Source organism: Athalia rosae, chromosome 2 (assembly GCF_917208135.1).
Source record: "Athalia rosae chromosome 2, iyAthRosa1.1, whole genome shotgun sequence".
NCBI lineage: Eukaryota > Metazoa > Arthropoda > Insecta > Hymenoptera > Athaliidae > Athalia > Athalia rosae.
This window is the reverse complement of record NC_064027.1, coordinates 15,963,764-15,983,889: the sequence shown is the minus strand read 5'-3', so window position 1 is coordinate 15,983,889 and position 20,126 is coordinate 15,963,764. Positions and strand designations below refer to the sequence as shown.

The following is a 20,126-nucleotide window of genomic DNA, read 5'->3' as shown; positions in this document are numbered from 1 at the left end:
CAGATCACAATGGTCTAACCGCTAACCTATCACAAGCATCGTAGATCCGACAGTTGTATCGCTCCTAATAATTCCCGTGATTATTTTTGCACATAATCGGACGATAAACTTAATTTGCGTTTGACGGTCTCAACGCACTGAAAAATAAGACAGCTCGCGTGTCGTGGTAGATGGCGCCGATGGCGATTGTCGTCTTTAGTCGTCGAGGCTCTGCTCACGCCGAGAGGAGAAGCTGATGTAGAACAGGAATGCGATGACTGCCAGTGCGGCGGATCGTGGGGTTGTGGGTCGCGGGAGGGCGGCTCCGCTTGCTTCGTTTCGTCAAGTTCCGTCTCGACTTCTCTCTTATTTCGAAGGGAAGCGAATGGTAACAGCCAAAGCGTAGGCTGGATAAATCCAAAAAGTCGACACGGCGGTGCGCCCTTGGCTGCCCGAGACAGAATCGTAGTCGGTACTTCCAAGAATCCGGACTCGGGCGCGTTTCAGGAGTAATTCTGATGCGAACAAACGGGCTTTCCCCCTCTCCGATGTCGGGGCAGGACTGGAGATCTGTCCAACGACAGTGTTGCCAACCCTCCTTAACTTTTGTGCCTTTCCGCCACAGAGTAATGGCGGATTCCGCCTTCCTGCCGCTTCTCGGAAAATTTCTGATCATACAACTACAGATTCCCGATGCAATCGAACGACCCATAACGAGAGCACTTTCAGAAACAAATTCTGGTAACTTCGGGTCGTTTCTGACCATTCTTTCTATTCTTACGCGATAAAATATTCGGCTATCCCTAAGTGGACACACTAGTGACATCGCCCAGACTTCCGATGTCGTAAATTCCTCTTTTTCAGCACAAAATGGTGGAGGGGATGTTGCACGAAATCGTCTAGACCTCTGCCTGTTCATTTCGGAATAATAAAAACGATGGACCTATGATGCATTAACGTAGGTAACACAGCGTGAGGTTCGAAGACCTATTTCAGTGTAACGAGAGTTCTCTCGCAAGACACGATTGTTCTAGCTACCAGGACGGAGTTGTCTGGGGCTTGGTCTGTAGTCGCCATTGCTCCGCGAGACCCAAAGATATCAATTGAAGAAGAATACAGATTATACGATGCGATGCGATAACACATATCCTGTTCTCGATTTCTCACCGATATACTCGAGATGGCGAGGGAAATTATATGCAAGACCTCGAAAGACGAACTTGATGCTTGTAACAAACAAATCACGAGGCAGAGCGGAGTCGAAGAATGACTAAAAGTACAGGACTTGGCTATAGGTACAACGAATAAGTTAAATATAACATCTTACGTTGACGAAAAAGTCATGACACAGACTGTGTAAAATTGTCTGGTGGAAAACCCGATCGTCTAGCATTCCTGTTAACGATTGCTACAGGCGTTCACGCTGCGGAACACTATTCTGAATGAACGCATTCGATCGAGTAGCGATGCAGATTTCTCGCAAGATCTACACCGAAATATTCTGTACCCCGACGACACGACCGACGACAAATATCGTCGATGATCACGGATTCGTACAATAAAATGTGATGTGTTACGACAGAAGAGCCATTCCATGCAGCCTAGTCCTAACAGGTCGAGCCGAAAGATTGTACTATCGTTTTCTACGAAGCTTCCCACTGTTCGGATCAAAATAACGAGTTGGAGAATAAGTTGATGTAACGGCTGATGTGATCCGATGATAGATATGTCATGATTAATGATGAAATACGCGAGGTACGCAGAAACACAATTTTAGGTATCTATTAGTCACAACTGTTAAATATCCTGGCCCAAAGTAATCTCCCAATATCATCGAAGAACGAAATCGTAATATTTACCATAAAATCGAATAGTTTCAGGTATACACAGGTACAGGTAAATACCGCGCTTAGTTAATTCCTCACCACAGGTCACTTTGGTATTAACACTTTTGTTCCGGGGTACGTGAGCCACGATAAATTAACGATGGCTGACGGACTAGCTCAGATTTGCGAAACAGCGATCGCAAGGGATGACGGAACCTCGGGGCAAATATGGAGGACCACGAGGGACAAAACTTCACTCTATTCAATAATACGAATACGACGCCATTGACGCTCCACCCTGCTGTCGCGATATGACCGCCGCCGACACTAAAGTACTAGAACTAGACTGAATCAGTCGAAAACTGGCCGCTTGCATCTGGAACTAGGTGTAATGTGCTGGTATTATAACACGGTATAATATTCGAAAAGTTACGCTTGGTCCGTATCATGCTCGGCACGCGAGAGTTACGAAGTTTCCATAACAATTCTCTTTGCCTTCTTCCTTCTCCTCACCTGTTTCCGCACGACCTGAACATTCTTCGACAGAAATTTACTGAACTCACACCGTGACGTACCATCTGAAGCATCGACACTGCCCTTGTAAATTATCGCGTGTTTAAAAATCACGAATGCAATCAACCGCCGTACATGTCCACGTAGTCTAGTATATTAATCATGTGCACGTATACTGCAGGCTCGTATGGCTCAAATTTTCAGTTCTTCGTACCTGTCCTCCTGACGATGATGGCGATAGGGAGGATGGCAGGATGTGTAGCGGGATTTCGGCTGTTTTTATTCGAAACGGGATCGGAATTTGACTAGTTACTCTTCGAGAACACAAACACAATCACCTGCAGCTGATATTTGCACGAAGGGCGCTTTGTAACGGTGGCAGCTGTTAATGGCCGCCAAGACAGCGATGCGATCCGAAAAACAATGCTAACCAACCAACACCGCCTACCTATTTAATTTACTTACCATTTCTATCGCTTCTACTAGCCATGTTTGCGATTCCATGTATTTTGGTAAAGTGATCGGTCGAGTTTGGGACTGATGGTCCCGAAGATCGGTTTTGGTCCGATAATGAATAATAATTAACTAATTATCTGCAATAAAACTTATCTTCGTTTCCATTTCGCAATTTCCAAAAACTTTTGCTATTCATTTGTTTCGTTTCAGGTATCCAAGAAACCGTGGTAGCAATTCAATTAAAACGACCAACTCTTGTCTTCTTTGCTGAGGACCGATACCAAATTAAACTACAAATGTTACATCCTATACGTAAAAATGTGAGATCGTTGATGAATACTGTACGATTTTGAGTTATTTACGCGTAATACTTGAATAAATGTATGTCGGGGCGACGTGGGCCACGACCGCCTAGTTCCGCCATTTCACGAAATGTGACAACGCTCGGTGCTCCACACTTTCACGTCGGAACTGATCGGGACAGCTTTCCGATTCTACCCGAACTCGGCCGAAATAATGCGCGCGTATTCCGTCAGCGGTTCTCACCGGTTCCATTGATAGATTTCAGAAATTCCGAAAACGCCAAAATTATCAACAGAATTAGCTGTTGTGTATCTCCCTACACGGCGAGACATCATTATTATGAACTTATTCGCAAAATTAATGAAATGAACCATAGATCTATATCGTGTTCTTTCAACACGTATGGTTTAGAAATATAATTCTATTCTTGCATCACTTTTCTACCTAATGATGAGCTAAAAATAATTTGACAATCAAGAAATAAAAATAATACAATTGATTGTGGGAGCATTAAGTTATCGCATATTTATTCGTGACAAGATTATCGATTTGACATAATATCATTATGCTTAATGATTTTATTTACATAACAGTCATCTGGTACATGCACTAATAAATTTGTCTTACCTCGGAAATCGAACTATTTACACATACTTTGAGTTGGGAAACAAGTTCATAGTGCATAGACACCTGAGACATATCCTTAGACTGATTTTTTTTTTGTTTCATAAATGGTACCAAGCAGAATCAATTCTGTATTTTGTTCCTAAGCAGACTTGACTACTAAAATTTACATTACAGTTGCTCACCGTTTGAGCAATTAAAGCAGCAGTCTTTAACAGCTTGTCATATTCGGATCAACCAAGTTGTGTAGATATTAGATAACTACATAATGATTACAAAAGTTTATATTTGTCATTTGTGTCCACCTGGAAATTTTTATAATTTTCGATGTACTTGGGTAACAGCATTGCCACAGAGAAAACAACCGCGAATCTCATTTCTCATTTTCGTATGTTTCTTTTCATTTTTTTGTTTGTAGTCTGAAAGCTTGATGGCAACGAAATTGTTTCAACTTTCTACTACTCACTAGCGTAGTAATAATGTTTTCTTAGATAAATTCTCTTAGTTGAACTATTTCTATTATTTCATGTACATTCTGCCCCTCATTGTAATATTTGGATGTAAGTTTACAGTGATAATAACTGACTGGAGTCTTCTTGAGAGGAATCAACGTTACGCAGGGCAATTATGATCACAAATTGTTGACGATACAGCTACTGATATTCTCACATCTGCTTATATCAATGAAGCACATTGCCAACAGCTGATCACTAAGTGTCAATTAATACAATTACATCACAATAATCTATCGCTAGAATTTCTACACGGTAAAAGTTAACGATGATGTAAACACGATGCTTATATGTATTACATTTATTGGCCAAAATACTAGAGGGTAGCTGACCATCATAGGTGTGTGAGCCCACAAAAGTCGATCAATCTTTAGAGTTGTCAATTTACAATCATCATTTTTTTAATTTCTCTCTTTTAATATCAAACCAGTATTTTTGACAGAAGCATTCAATTTATTAAAGCATAGGAGGAACACAATTTTTTAATGTCTATGACCATACTGTCCAATAACAACAATTTTTACATCAGGCATATCAGTTTGTTGCATAGGATATTCTAAACACGTTATTAAAATATTCTGTAGTGGTATTGAAGTAATGTTTTTATAGAAATACTTGCCAAGAAATTCAGAGATATTTGCCGTATTAGTGACAATATTATATTTTTTAGATTGATTGGACCATGTAGCAAATATTATGTTGATGAATGTTTTACAAAAGGGCATCAACAAAAAAGTGATGTCCGAGTATAATTGCCTTCGTAATTTCATTTGACTGAACGGTTTTGGTTGTACACTTGCTCCAATGTTTTTTTTCTTTCCTTATTAAAGTAATTTAGCATCTTTTTTCAATTGCCAGCGTCTATTTTTATAACTTAAAAACATTCGTACAAACACTCAGTCTCGCTTTCTCTCTTGTAACGACTAAACAAGTTAAAACTAGACTGTGTCTTAGTTGCCAAGCATTCAACTATTGAGCAACAAAACAAATAGGATCACGCAGAAAAGTACTAGGAAAGGAAGTATGATGAACTGAATATGGGACTTATTCGAGACTACTATCCACAGGAGCTAAATAGCGCAAGTTTAACAGCTTGATCAATTAGATTCATTCCTCTAGAATGGTGTGATAAGTTTTTCATTTTTACCGAAAGTATTTTTAATAATTTGGCAAAATGCAGTATTTCAATCATGTTGTTTTATTGACCGACCCGAGGCATATTAGATCTTCATGCAACCAGTACATACATGCGAATATATTGTTTAGTATTTTAACAAAATCCTCCAAATCACTTTCAATGGTTCTACATGAAATATTTGCATACTAGGTCAATTTATACTTTGATAAACACTTCCTATGTATCGAGAAGTTGAATCATAATTTGGGGAATAAGAAAATGTTGAAACTGTGGCTAGATTACGTTTATCCTTACAATCATACAACAGGACACTAGTAAGAAAAAAAAAATTATTTGTTTTTATTCAATCAACTACCTATTCTATAACTGTCGATCAAAGAATAAACCAAACATTTGCGTCTGGAATCTTGAAGGGAAATAATCAGAACCCGAACAGAAGCCATCAGAACTTGGAATTTAAAACTTCACTGGATAATGAAATCTCTAATATTCAATAAATAATGTATGATATGATAGAAATGAAGGTATGCAAATAAGTATGGACAGTGGTTTATAAGATAGATTAGAGATTATTCTAGTATATACCATAAATGATAAACGAAACAAACAGGCCAAGAAATTAAAGAAAAAATGATGTGCGACATCATTATTATCTATGCTACATCTGAAGCATCATTAATATCGTTGTAAGGAAAAATGCAATAAGAGAATAATAAATTATTGAACTAATTATAACTAAACGGTATATATTGATAATAAACCAGGTTTGAAAAGTTGCGGTTTTGATCGTTTTCTAATCATTGGCGGAATGTGTTTGTAATTGATAACTGATCAATAACATTACTAGAATATCCCACTCTGGCCAAACTTTTATCGACATTGATTATACTTTCTTCTCCTTTCTCTACAAAATCATATATTAATTTATGTGCAATATGTATTACGTGTATATGCATATGTAAATATGTGTGCATAAATGAATATATGAATCGATAAGTATGTTCTTAGAGTTTGTTCCATCAAAGAATATCAGATTATAAGAGTCACTAGTTGTCCGTTATACGATTACGTACAACAAAACAACTGATAGATCATAGAATTTATTTGTAATTTGTGCAAATAAATCGTACATTCACGATTCATAGCTTGTTCATTTGTGTTTGCATGAACGTCAATTACATTATAAAATCCCAAGTATTACGACATGTAAAGAGATGTATTCAGGAATAAACAGAGTACAATTGACGATCACTACTTGCTGCGTTATTTTTTTTTTGGTACCTGTAAATAGCGGGAGTTATCTCTTCTTATTGCTGCATCAGCTCCTCCAAATAGCATGAAAAAAAAATATAATACATAATCTACTCGTGTCATGTGTAGCTAGTAGAGCCGAGTTCTGAATACGGAGCACGTTGGTCAGTCAAACTAATGGAGTATCCAATCACTAATCAATTGCCTTTTTTTTAAACAAACTGATAAATAACCGAATAACCATCGTCACGCATTATGTCCTAAAATCCGTTTAAACAGTCATTGATAACGATTAATGTTACACATCATTTTTTTCACTTTGCAATGGTGCTGGTAACTTATTGACACAAATCATGCAGGCCCTGCGCAATGTTTTAAATCTGGGGCTAGCAAAATTCTTTTAGTGTTCGGTTTAACTGTTTAATTTGAATAACACCACTCTAGTATGTAAGCTTTTCCATTGAAACACTTTCACCATCTTGGACCTTGTCTTCTACAAGGTATATTGGCAACTATAACATTTCTTTGAAGCCAGCTTCAAATTCTCCGTTTTGTCGTGTAATTATACTTTCAGCAATTGTATCATCCAGATACTAAATAATTCCGAGTTGTCTCTGAGAATTGCCAAAAGAAAATGGACATCATTTGATTGGGATCTGGACGTATGGTTAATGTTTTCTCCCAATATTAAGATCCAATTAGTTATGGACAGTCGTAGAGGCATGCTGAAGCCTTTCCAACTCTTCCAATGACAAGACGTTAGTTTGCCCCAATTCTGGTAGTTTTCCGGCACGAGCTTGCGCAAGCAATTCTGGACTAAACCACCGTGCCAATTGATTTGAAGTCGGCGACAGATCTCCGCCATTACTGCCTATAAATCCAAGACCAGGAGATGCCTGTCGACCCACAGGCATATTTATGGGCTGTGGTCGCATTGCTCGTCCATCTATAAAAAGACCTTCCATGCTGACATCCAGTTGCTCAAAATTTTTCTCATTTTGCTACGTCTATCCTTTGTTTTGTATTATAATGCATTTTAAAATTTGACGTAGCATTTGTGTTATGATAAATCAGAAAGAGTAATGTGCAACAAATTATTTGAATCATGGATTTGAATTTGTATCCATCAATAGCTTATTATTAGTCTTGATTTGGATATTACTGTTTCTGTTGGCTGCATTCTACGCGATTTGTTGTTTAATATACGTGTACGAAAGTACACTCAAATCGGTGTGTGGATTATAGGAGGGAGCATAGGATTACTTATTCTGGTCCATAGAAGACGTTGAATTTTCTGGGTGCTTGAGGAATATGAGAAACATGTGGTTACATCTAGTCCGATTTCTGAACACCGTTGCATGCAATTTGATTGCAGATTGTAGGGCTGCCTGAACATTTACATAAAACTGGGTGTTAAAACTAACTTGTGATTGCTGCAAAATGTCGCTCAACAAAGTTATCTGTAGAATAATTTTGTGACTTTTTCAACCACGTTAGTAATTTTGTAATTGAAAAAAAACTGAGCATAGCTAAATTAAACTTTCTCTAAACTTTTTTTATACCAATCATACTAGAAAATTCATACTTCTAGCATGTTATACAATGAACCACGGTGAATGAGTGTATGAAACGTAGTAGGATATGCGAAAATGAAGGACAAATAAAAAGGGATTAATTTGAATAATAACTCACCCTTACGAGCAGCGTTATAGTTCTGGTTCATAACAAGTTGTTGCAGCTGAGGATTAACTGTTCGCTGTTGCTGTATGTTGGAGAGGTGAGGCTGGACTTGTTGTGGTTTGAGCTGATTGTTGATAGAATTCGAACGTTGGCCAATAATAGAATTTGGTGGAAGATTGAACTGCTGAGGATTAGGAACATGAGAAAGTGGCGACGCCATTGTGTGTTTTGATCGGGCCAAATTTCCATATGTTCCAATCGCGACTCTTTGCTGTTGTTGCTGTTGCTGCTGCTGCTGTTGTTGTTGCTGTTGTTGGTGTTGCTGTTGCTGTTGCTGATAATCAGTATTGCCGCTATACTGGAATTGATTTCCACCACCACCTTTCACTATAGGCCGTCCTATAACAGATATCAACCACTTGGTCAGACATTAACAGTATTCCCTTCTGCTGAATGAAATAATTGCGTTTTGTATCCAAACAATCATCAAAGTTGTAGGTAAGAATATTCACTTATGTCATTTATATCAATATTTAAGGTAGTTTGAACCATTCATAACATGTGAGTTATGAATATCTTATGGATCAATAAGAGATTTCCTGAAATTCTAAAATTGAGCAAGTTGTGGAAAGAAGTACCATTAACCATTGTTAGAATTTTTGTCAGGAAAGCTGCGACAGTTAGCGAAAACATGTACTTGAGATTACCAAAGTTATTTTGTACTCAACACATGTATTCTAATTCGAACTCGACTTATTTAGAATACGCATACATCAATCCATTCCCAGTTTTTCTCATTCACAATTCGACCAATTCTAGAGGTTTGGGACAACTGAATTTTTTATACATTTCAATGCTTTCATTCACGTGAGCTCTGTGACATTATGATCAGAACTCATTTACTGAGTTTTACAATCAGTTGAATGGACGTACATGACTGACTCAGATTTCAATAATTGCAATCTGTTTTTCTAAGTATCGATTTTATTTACCATAAATCCTATTGCACTTCTCCTAAAAAATTAACAATAAGTGAAGGAGGAATGAATGATTCAACTTTCAAACTAATTTCCAGTAACAATATATACGATATTTTGAAAAAATCAATTTTACGAATTGAATAGCTTATCATTGTACGGATGAATTTCTGCATGTCAAGCTTTTGGAATCTGATGAATTCCTCGTTCAGCAAATATGACTAAACATACCAGGATGTTGTTTGACCGTCGGACCAGACCACGATGGCTGTACTGGCTGTGGCCGCAGTGTATTATGCCGTGAGATCACACCTTGTGCAATCAGCTGTACCGCAGACTGCACTTGTTGCATATGTGACACCTGAACCTGGTTGCCCATTTTCGTTGGATCACCGCTGCCTAGGCCCACATACACACCAACTTATACTTTCAGAGATTGAAGACAGTAGGATGTGAAGCGAAAAGAATTTGTTAGGCAATTTTCGGATAGAGGCAGGAAATATTGAAAAACACATAGTCATAACATGCGAAAAGATGAATACAAGGCAAACAAACATCTATCAACCGAGGTTGAAGTAGCTCCTATGGTCAAAATTTACAGAGACGCATTAATTTAGCCCAAGCCAACCAAATTTTTTTCCAACTTTTTACTGTACTCTGTTTTATTGTTTCATCAAAATGACGGTATAGAGTTCATTCTACTCGATCAACTTAATTACAGCGTTAATCTAATGTCACGTTATAATCATTCATAGCTATTTGATCTCGAAGACAGAACTTCAATCTGAGTAGATCTTTAAATAAAAATTTATATCAAAGTATTTTCATTTGTAAAAGTTTTAGAAAACACATGCGTGCGTGATGTAATTCATATTTCGTGATACAGGGAGAATTAAAAGAAAAAAAAAAAAAAAAAAAAAACTAATCAACTCAATACTTATATGTTTTTTATTTTAAAAATCCTTCCAAAATTCTTAAGTGGGTATTTACTTGCAGAAAATTGTCAACGAAAAATCATTGGCTTTTATTTTCAAACATGCGCTTGGTATTGAACAAAAAAATGAAACTGACCGCTAAAAATCACAAGAATCACAAATTCTCGGTACAAGCTTAGTAAAAAAAAAAAAAAAAAACTGGAGAAAACTGAAGATAAAGCCACGACAGATTGTCGTGTTATTAACATCAACGAAAAATTGAATGCCATAACATGTTCGAATACCACGAACTGAGAAAATTAAATGATTTCGCACTCTTCTACTACAAACTACCTAATACGTTAGGAAAATTAAACCGCCGATTACTGTTTATGATCAACTAATTTATGCAAAGAATTTCCCGCAATAGTTCATATATTATGCACAGGCTCACACAACATGCCATTAACTTTGGCCATTAGGTTGTCACTGTTCTGTGCAACAGTGGTTTTGTTACTGTCTGATAAAGAAGTGCTTTTTACAGATGTATCAACCTGCATGGCTGATTGAGATTTAATAGTTCCTGGAAACGTACTCGTATTTTGGTAGCTTTCATCATCTCGTTTCAATTTTGCATCTATAACGATGGGACTATTATTATTTTTGTCATTATTGTCACATAAAGAGTTTGACACATGCGGAATTTGATTATCAGAAATAGTATTGTCTAAAAGACTCAGTTTCTCAGTGCTATTCAGCAAGTTAGCATTATTATTAGCGTCTTTTTTATGTTTTGACATACCAAAAGGTTTAGATATAAACATTGGCTCACGTACTATGGAGTTACCATCATTATTTGGATGCTGATGGTCAATTCTTTTAGGATCATTGCTCATTAAGTCTAGCTGGCCATCAACGATAAGATTACCAAATTTAGAAACAGAATTTTCAAAATTCTTGTGATTACTTTTACGAGTCTCAGGGATTTGAATTTTGGAAGAAGCGTAGCGAGCATTTCTTTTGAAGGTAGAAGCAGAAGCAGAAGCGGAAGTAGAAGCATAAACATAAGCATATACTGTTGCAGGATTATAAGTAGGTTTAGCGAGAATAAGTTGTATGTTATCAGATTGATTCGCACCCTCGGGTTCCTTTTCAGCAGTCATCTTACGAAGAACTGAGGTGGGTGTGAAGGCCAGAGGAGTTGGACTCAGCTGCTGTTTGGCTGGCGAATTAACGGGGCTAGCGATCCTTTGAGATTGCTGCTGCTGTTGTTGCTCCTGTCGCTTACGGAAATTTTCCCGTTGTTCCTCTAACTTCTTCTTGATCAATGCGTTCTGGATTATTGACTGCGTGTGCATCACCAGCTCACGTGGCGATGGCACTCGGTGGGGTATTACTGTTCAAATAATAGTAGTGAAGTAGAGTTGACAACCATCCATTGTAATACTATTATTGTGTGGGTTTGCCCAAAACTTGGACTGACAAAGAAGGCAATTTCGGGCCAGTATAAAAAGCATTCCACCCACGGAATATTGAGACCATTCAAATAAATATCATTAAAGAACTCTCGGCATAAGCAATGGATAAAGTAACGTTGGACTGACAAAAAAAATAAAATTATTCGTACAAATCAGAAACGACTTTAGAGTTTATGGCCGTTAACTTTGCTTAAACAGGAATTAGATCAAAGAGTACTGCTGTGATGCCATCTCATAGAATGTCAAAATTATATGATGTATATATGTTCCAAGAAATCTTATTAACCGAGTTTTAATTGGAATCTAATGAGTCAATTTCTATAAATTTACATCTTGCATTGTTACAACAATATTTTTAGAAGACTTATCAAGTTCAATCGCACGTTTGAACCCGCGTCTAGAATTGAGAGTTAAAACCGAATTTTACCTGGATGTTGTACCGTCAAAGTATTAGGGCTCACAGCCAAGTTTGGTGATATTATTGGTGCAGGACAGTAAGCTGCATTCCCAATTATCAATAGCATTCATAATCACCTCAGCAGAAATTTATAAAATCACAAATAAATGAAATCGTCGAACTTTCATCAATTTTCAAATCCGATTGTAACTACAGATATTTTAATCAATTTCGACACAAATTTTCAATTTTTCTTTTCATCATTTATGCAAGTTATGTTATACAATTGAAAATCCTACGTTATGCCTTGGGTATGTAAATTACCACTGGAACATCACGTGAAGTCATCGATTTGCAAAAATTGACAAGTTTGAGCGATTTCCTAATTATTTATTCAAAATTCATGCCGTAGTCAAATCTACTGCAATTATAAATCACTTGCTGATCTAACACGATAACTGTACTTACTTTTATTTCTCCGATATTTTCACAACCTTTCTTATTAGCTATACACAGGATGTTGCTGTATTTATATTGTACAAGAAAAATTGAAATCTGATATATTCTCTGATAGCTAACTTTACCTGCCTGATATTATTGCAGAAGTTAAATCGCTTCGCAGTTCTTGAAATTTGATATTTATAAAATTGTACTTACCATTGTTCATTGGCGAAGGTATTCTTTGCTGTTGTTGTTGCTGCTGCTGTTGTTGTTGCTGTTGTTGTTGTTGTTGTTGCTGCTGATAGAGCATCTGCTGTAGTATGTGGTCTTGGGGTGTTGGCGCACTTGGATGTGGACTCACCGTGCGTGGAGCGGCACCACCATACATCTTAAGGATGTTGACCAATACTTCACGATGACGATGCTGCATCACAGGATTCTGAAATTTGAACGATTCTCTGTTAGTTCTGATTTAGTCATATGCGTGTGACTGTTTGATCAAATTATTGTTTGACATCAAATGATATCTCAGCCAAAATCTAATCCTCCAATTACCTGCAACTGCTGAATGAGGTGTTGCTGTGTAATTTCTCCTTGTTGTAAGCCTTGGATAATAGCTTGAGCTTCAGGTCGTTGCAAGAGCTCTCTACTGGACGGAGCATTGTTCACCATCATCTGCATTTCAGGAGGCAAAGGGCTGACACCCATCATACGTTGTCCCATCATCATAGACAGCATATCCGGAGGTTGTTGCTGTCTCTGTTTCTGTTGTTGTTGCTAAAGCAAATGCCCAAGTCCATTCACGTCAAATATATGTACATGAAAATTGTGATCACAACAAACCATGCTACGTTCGTTCAATGTTTTTGATTTTGTATGGTTACGATAATACTAACCTGAATCTGCAATACTTTCATCAAGTTTTCATGCTGCATTTGTGCCTGGTGGGGATGTTGCGTTGGTCCAAGTGGACCTGCGTGATTGAAATTTGGTGGATGCATCTGCTCAGCCAGTTGCTGCTGCTGAGCAACATGTTGTTGAGTCTTATTCAATAGCTATAGAATTAGAAGCAGTGAGATTAACAATATATATTAGAATTCACAATTATCAAAGAGAAAATGAATCTTCAACAGTTAATGTCATATCCCAACAGTGCTTTTAATCAAAGTAATGAATGATGAGGTATGACTCACCTGCATCAGCGTGATCGGTTGAGTTTTCTGAGCAATCGGACCATTGGCTGCTGGAACAGCTTGACCCCCAGTCACTTGAGCAAGCTGAAACCAAGCGGTCTATTTTAACATTTCCAAGTTCAATGTGGATCAAATATTGTGGTTAGGATGTTTCTGGTACGGAATCAGATGCTTGGGACCCACTCTTGTGGAAATAGATTATCCTATGTACTCACCAGCTTTTTGAAAGCAGAGAGATCTTCATCGGTCTTCGTTATTTTTGGAGGTTCAACAGCAGTGGGAGGAGGAGCTGGTGCTCCTCTCATACGGGCTTCTAATTCTTCTAAGCTGTGCACAACTTTACCACCAACCTCTGTGAATCATTGAAATATGGTAAGAGTGCAGAACCAAACCACAGAATTTATACAAGATTAAAATAATTATTCAACATTATCTAGATGGATTAGGGTGAAACAGAATGAAGTGATTGTATAAGTCTTTTTCAGCTTACCCATTTCCTTGATGGATGAGTTTTTCATCATTGGTACGACAGTACTAGTAGCATCTCCTTGGCCATTCTGATTTGGTTTATTACCACGTTGTAACATTTCTAAGAGTTTTACGCCAGTTGTGGAAGTGGTGTTGTTTGTTGTATTGGCAGGAGATATGGGTGCAAAGTAGGCATTGGATTCGGTAACAGAAGGGATTTGGATATTTGGCTCGGTAATATCGTTGAGCAAGTTATTCAACAGCTCATCTTGTATGGAGGCAGGTCGACTGTCCATTTGTTGAACGGGACTCTCCCTTTTAAACCATTGGCTAAAGCGTGATTCTGTTCCCCCACTTGCTCCGACACCGTTCTGTGAATATGAAAGAAATATAATTACCATTACTGATTATTTGACGGTGATTGCCCATGACTCCTGAATATAATAGTCAATAAAAACATACAGTTAGAAGACCATGAACTCCAGGGAAAGAATCGGACTTCAGAAAATCATCAAGATTGAAGTCTGGCTGGTTTTCATTCTGGGGCTTATTGGCAGTGGTTTCATTTGATGTAGTCTTTGATGTTGTAAATGAATTTTCCTCTGCATTTGATTTCTTTTCCGACGAGGGAGATGCGGGCTCGTTTTGTTCAGAGATCGGTGAATGTGGAGCTGGAGCTAAATTAGCTGGTTGATCGGTGGGCGTAGGTGTACTGCGACCCTTGGGCCCTGACGTGTTCTCACTTGATTTTTCGTCTTTTTCCATGGGATTCTTCTTGCCTCTTTTCTTCTGAGCCGGTGACTGTTTTTTACCTTTGATGTTATTATTGTTTAACGCTTTGTCTTCAGGAATATCTTCAAAGCCACGAAGTTCTATGGTATCGTGTTGGGATGTTGGCCCGGAACTGAACCACTCAGGTTCGTCAATTTCTCTATTATCGCTATACGTCCTTCTGCGATCATTACCAAATCTCCTATCACGACCACGATCCTTGTCTCGATCCATTTGATGATTGCGATCATGCCTGTCATTTCGATCCATTCGATCGCGATCGCGGTCTCTCTCCCGATCACCAAAGTCTCTCCCAAAGGAACGTCTTTCATACCTCTCATCTATTTCTCTCATATAATCACGTTCCCGTTCTCTATCTCTGAGACCTTCACGATCTCGGCCTACATCACGGGTATCTCTTCCATCTCTATCTCTCATCGGCCCACCGCCTGTTGCCCCAAACCTAAAGCCAAACTCCGGGCGATCTGGTTCAAGCTTTTCATTCTCAGGTCTGAAGTCCCAGACGTCACGGGTCAATATGCGACCGCTACCTATGCGACGCACTGGTTCTCGATGTCCAACCTGGAGGACAAGAAGATTTTATAACACGAACTGAAATTGTCAAACTACGCGTCACCTATAGCCTCACATGCGCATTCCTAGCAAATAAATAGTGTAGAGACGCTTGAGATGCGTTTTCACTCACCTCTGGTTTGCTGATTGGACTTTCTGGACGTCGAGCTGGAAGTTGACTCACATTAACGAAGCATCCAGAGTTAAAATTACGACGCTGAGGACTGAGCACTATCCCATCTGACTCTTTCCGGATCCGTTCCCGAAAATCACCGCTACGACGTTTGCTATGATTTTCGATAACTTGATCCCCGCGACCGTTTCTTTCGTCATCCGGGGGAGTTTCACTACGTTTTCTATCAAGATGCCAGCGCTCAGGATCCCAAACCCCTCGTGAACTGAAGATAATGTTTCTTATACACGTATTGCTTCGAAGGAAGTTCCTCGTGCCAAATACAATTACGCTTTGGCCCTATCTGATCAAACGAACAGTACTGTTCGATGCATGAAATGTACAAAAATCTACTCACTTGTTATATGCAGAATCCAAGCAATCTGGACGACGCTTAGATAAAGGTTGAGCTTTCATTTCCATCAGTTCCTCCTGGTGATGAAATATGGGGATTATCAAACAAAAAGGATTATTAAATCGCAGTGATGAAGTATACGTATGCATGATTTCAATAACATGACTACCGCTTACCCGAGTATACTGAAACTGAGGCCGAGACCTACCAACTTCCACAATGGAAGAGTCGGTCACCTCACCTGCCACAGACATTGATATTATCGCTTCATCCCCTGCAACATAACGCTCAGAGATCAATTATTTGATTATAACTAACAGTTTTAAACATAAAATTTGATCAAAGACCAAAGAGAACACCGATAAATTGATGTTACGTAGTTACTGTTCCAATAGTTCAACTGAAATTTTTGCGTAGTAAAATCACGAGAACTGAGAACAATGTCGAAGTTTTTGAGCATCCTTTAATCATTGCTATTATAATTCTTTTTTATTGCACTATGGGTCATTCGATGAAACTTGGACTAGATTCCAATACGTACACAACAGGCAGTTGTTATCAGATATGGACTAGTATTTTTTTTTTTTTTTTTTAAAAAAAAGGGCTGTGTTCGTAAGTTGTGCTGAAAAGTGTAAGGCCTGATCAGAGCAGCCTCAGCAACGTAATCGGCCGAGCCGTTGGGCTGCCCAAGTTTGATTTTCTTTCGATTTCGAGTCCATTTCATTCTAGAGTTTCACAATCAACATAGAGTATGTATAAATACCTGCTCCATATACGAGTTCTGGCTGTGAAATTATTGGACAAACATAGCTAACGAACAGTACGTTTCTAAACACGCGTATAGTCATATCTAAACAAAGGAGCGAGACATAATCCTAAATCCATAGTTGTGGACGATAAAGCGTCTCAGCCCGTGCCTATGGGGCGAAATCTTGGACTACGTCAGCATCAAAAGATCAAACGAAATTAAATGCTTAGGTGGAGGCTATAACAAGAAATAAATTACGATATTGTCTGCGCAAGAATTCAACGAACGATAGTCTGCAGCTGAGGTGCCAGTGTAATGAACCCCCAAGGAAAAGAGAGATAAATGGAGGCAAAACAAAAACGAAAAAAAATATAAGAAAACGTAATATTGTTGTCGAAAAAATTCAATAGATCGGCGAGCTTACAATGAAATACTCACGAAAAGTAACTCTCTTTACAGGATTTACGGAATCATTTCTTCGAGACCATCGAACTGATCCTTGAGTCTGGACAACGAGAGAATCCAGGTAACACGAACCCGTTGGCCCGACCAGCGGGCGACGACGTGGTCGCCGATATCGATACGAATTGGTGCTGGGTTTACTATTTTCCATCTTCATATTGTACGATGTATACTACAAGGTTTTCAGCGAATTCGGAAAATCCAAAAAACGATTAAAAGTAAAACAGATTCGATGATTGCAGTTTCACCTTATCGGCGCGAACGGCTTTCGTCTCAAATCACGACTGGGCAATTTTCAACTTGAGACAAATCAACTGCCCGACTCGTTAAACCGTTGCCTTTGAATTTGGCCACAATGTTTACAATTTGTAAGGAAAGGGCATAAACGGACTTGCGGTGAACGGAGAAAACAATACGAACCAAAATTAGAGGCACAAACATTACGAATCAGAATCATAAAGAAAGAAATCAAAATGAACAGAATTTGCCCTGGAGTTAATTCTATGATTTGGAACGTTATAATAATCGATTCAAAAGTAACGGTTCGTATCGCCCGGTAAAGAAATATTCGATGAAAACCGACACCTGAAATTCATTTCTCCTCGTTGTCAACATTACTCTACTTTTATCTTTTTCACAGCTGTTACGGAATAAGTAACACACGGATGTCGTGAATAGAATTGTCTTTTTTTTTTTTTTTTTTTTTATTGCAGGATCAGGTTTGCAAAATTCCACCGTTTTCAACGATTCCCATACAGAGCGCAAAAGGGCAGAATTTTGCAAATTTTGACAGGAAAATTCTTGATAGATCAGCTCTATGATTACATTATATTAAAAAAACATCCGAAGCTATAGGTTGATATATCCTTCTTTTATTTTTAATTTGTCGTAATTACAGGCGTACATCTATCGAATATTTCAACTGGGATATTCGACGGAATGGAAGAAAAAATTTCGATCTTGGAAATAGATTTCATGGACGAAAAGCTCACGGCATAATTGTTGAACAGAATATTTTTTGGTAATCCTCAATCAGACGTGAATAAATGATCAATTCATCCATACATTTCATAGTGTAAGGTATTTTAACCCCGAATTTTTAGAATAAAAATGTGCAGAATACGCAGCAGGGGAGAGAGTGCGAAATTGTTGCCCGTTGTCGCAAGGGGAGTGTGGCTCTACTTTCTCTCTACTCTACTTTGCCTACACGAACAGAGGGTATAGTCGTTGCGGACAACGAATTCGTTGGTTGCAGGGAGTTCCTTTCTAACAACTACGCCGTTGCTGGTCCATGAATAAAAATCATGGGCACTTTCCTCCAACGGTTATAGATTTGAGATGATTTAAAAAAAAGATTTTCATTCTTTGGATCCTGTCTTCTAAATTCGAATCGATTAATGCAATCGTTTAGCAATTGCAGTTACCTATTGTGCGTAACATACACGCATGAAAGGTAGAAATGTAAAATAAATAATCAAGGTAAGGTTGGTAGTGCGATCTTTTATCAAATTTCTAATTCTTGCATAGCCTCAAATCTTCACAGCGACAACTAGAGGTTTGCTAATAAGAAAGAATGAAATGTGTCTCGACTTTGAAATCGCGTTGTTATTTTGAGCGCTTGCATCGGTGCAATAGAGGTGTTCAACGAACGGCAAAAGTGACAACTGATACAACGTAACTCACAAAGATAACCGAACATCAATATCAGAACAAACATAAAAAAATGTATCACTGCGATGTAAATGAATTACAGTAGGAATTTTTAAGTTTCCAACGACGACCGTACAAATCATACGTTCGTGTGGAATATGAAAATTGCAGCAGTGATTTTAATTCATAATTATACAATGCATGGTTTGGTTGGTTCAGATGTTTGACGAGATAAGAAATTAGAGTCGTAGTCAAGATATTGGATGCAGAAACCGCGGGTACGGGAATTCGGCGCACCAGAACGACTTCGCATATGTGACGATCTGCATTGACAGAATCCTCGTTTATGAAAAATTAACTTAAATCAGGCTCCGTTGAAATGTTGTATGTTAAATGAAAGAATGGATACCTTCGATCTTCGGGTCTGGCTGCTGCTTATCACTTGACACCGATTCCGAAGACATTTTTCGAGCTCAGCGTACTTTTTTCCAATCAGTCTCTTTTTGATTACACACACTAAACTCACTTTTTTTTCTTTATAATAACTTAAATATTCAAGTGTCACGCTCTACTACCAACTAATATTACACCTAATGTCTTAGTACTGTTTAATATCACAGACTGGTTCTCGTGAGTTGAGTCTCACCCCGTTACTTTTTTTTTTTTTTTTATTTTATTCTGGTAAATAACAGTTTGATAATCAGTCGCTTTTCAGTTCAAACACATACGATACGATACGATTATACGATGATCGTCGTCGGCCACCACAGATTCGAAAAAAAATGTTTACGTACTACTCAAAATTTACACAAGGAAAGGATAATAAGTAAAAGGTCACGTCGTACATTACACTTGAATATCCAAAATTCATTTCATCCCTAGCAATAAACGTTAATTAACAATGATTCTTCAATTTATCACACAAAATGTACACATACAACTCACTGCTATGCAAAAATAGAAAATGGCGTGCGAGCACCACCGTTGTTTCTCACAGCCTTCTGTATCACGCGGGCCACAGACCATGAAACAAAAGTATGAACAACTTTAGCTTATGCTGATAGAAAATCAGTGAAAAATACTACAAACGATCTATCACCAATTGCTAATTTATCAGTAAACTCGGACGTTAATAAATTTTTATAAATAACACCCTTGCGTTTCAAAATAACCCAACATCAACGTACTAAGTCCAGAGAAATTCGTCGTGAGTTGATTCACCACATCACATTGATAGGCTTTGCC

At 38.1% G+C, this 20,126-nt stretch overlaps 2 protein-coding genes and 1 long non-coding RNA gene across 11 annotated transcripts in view; 1 reads left to right on the top strand and 2 right to left on the bottom strand.

The window, feature by feature from the left end:
* The window catches only part of LOC105692049, a 27,710-nt gene extending 24,541 nt beyond the window's left edge, over nt 1-3,169 (bottom strand). Inside the window, exon 1 of one of the 5 annotated variants that reach the window (XM_012410957.3) lies at nt 2,784-3,169. In XM_012410957.3, coding sequence (XP_012266380.2) covers nt 2,784-2,808 — 25 coding nt within the window. In that variant the 5' untranslated portion in view covers nt 2,809-3,169. The other 4 variants (XM_048650252.1, XM_048650251.1, XM_048650250.1 and 1 more) reach the window with 4 other exon arrangements.
* On the top strand, nt 2,092-5,390 carry LOC125499927. Of its 2 annotated transcripts, none has more exons than XR_007276974.1 (2): nt 2,092-2,217; nt 2,523-5,390. It is a non-coding gene; the product is annotated as an uncharacterized LOC125499927 (long non-coding RNA). The 2 variants fall into 2 exon arrangements; XR_007276975.1 differs by having other exon boundaries at nt 2,097-2,204.
* LOC105692072 (eukaryotic translation initiation factor 4E transporter-like) lies at nt 3,577-20,126 on the bottom strand. Of its 4 annotated transcripts, none has more exons than XM_020855885.2 (16): nt 19,291-20,126; nt 16,198-16,295; nt 16,025-16,098; nt 15,628-15,892; nt 14,613-15,503; nt 14,173-14,521; nt 13,898-14,034; nt 13,683-13,766; nt 13,386-13,544; nt 13,045-13,266; nt 12,706-12,928; nt 12,079-12,150; nt 11,312-11,569; nt 9,491-9,658; nt 8,295-8,681; nt 3,577-7,560 (listed from the first exon to the last, which is right to left on the bottom strand). In XM_020855885.2, exons 1-16 carry the CDS (start codon nt 19,343-19,345, stop codon nt 7,301-7,303), a joined length of 3,702 nt encoding a protein of 1,233 aa, XP_020711544.2. In that variant the 5' UTR covers nt 19,346-20,126; the 3' UTR covers nt 3,577-7,300. The 4 variants fall into 4 exon arrangements, with proteins under 4 accessions (XP_020711544.2, XP_048506211.1, XP_048506213.1 ...); XM_048650254.1 differs by having other exon boundaries at nt 3,577-7,548; nt 19,291-20,124; XM_048650256.1 differs by lacking the exon at nt 9,491-9,658.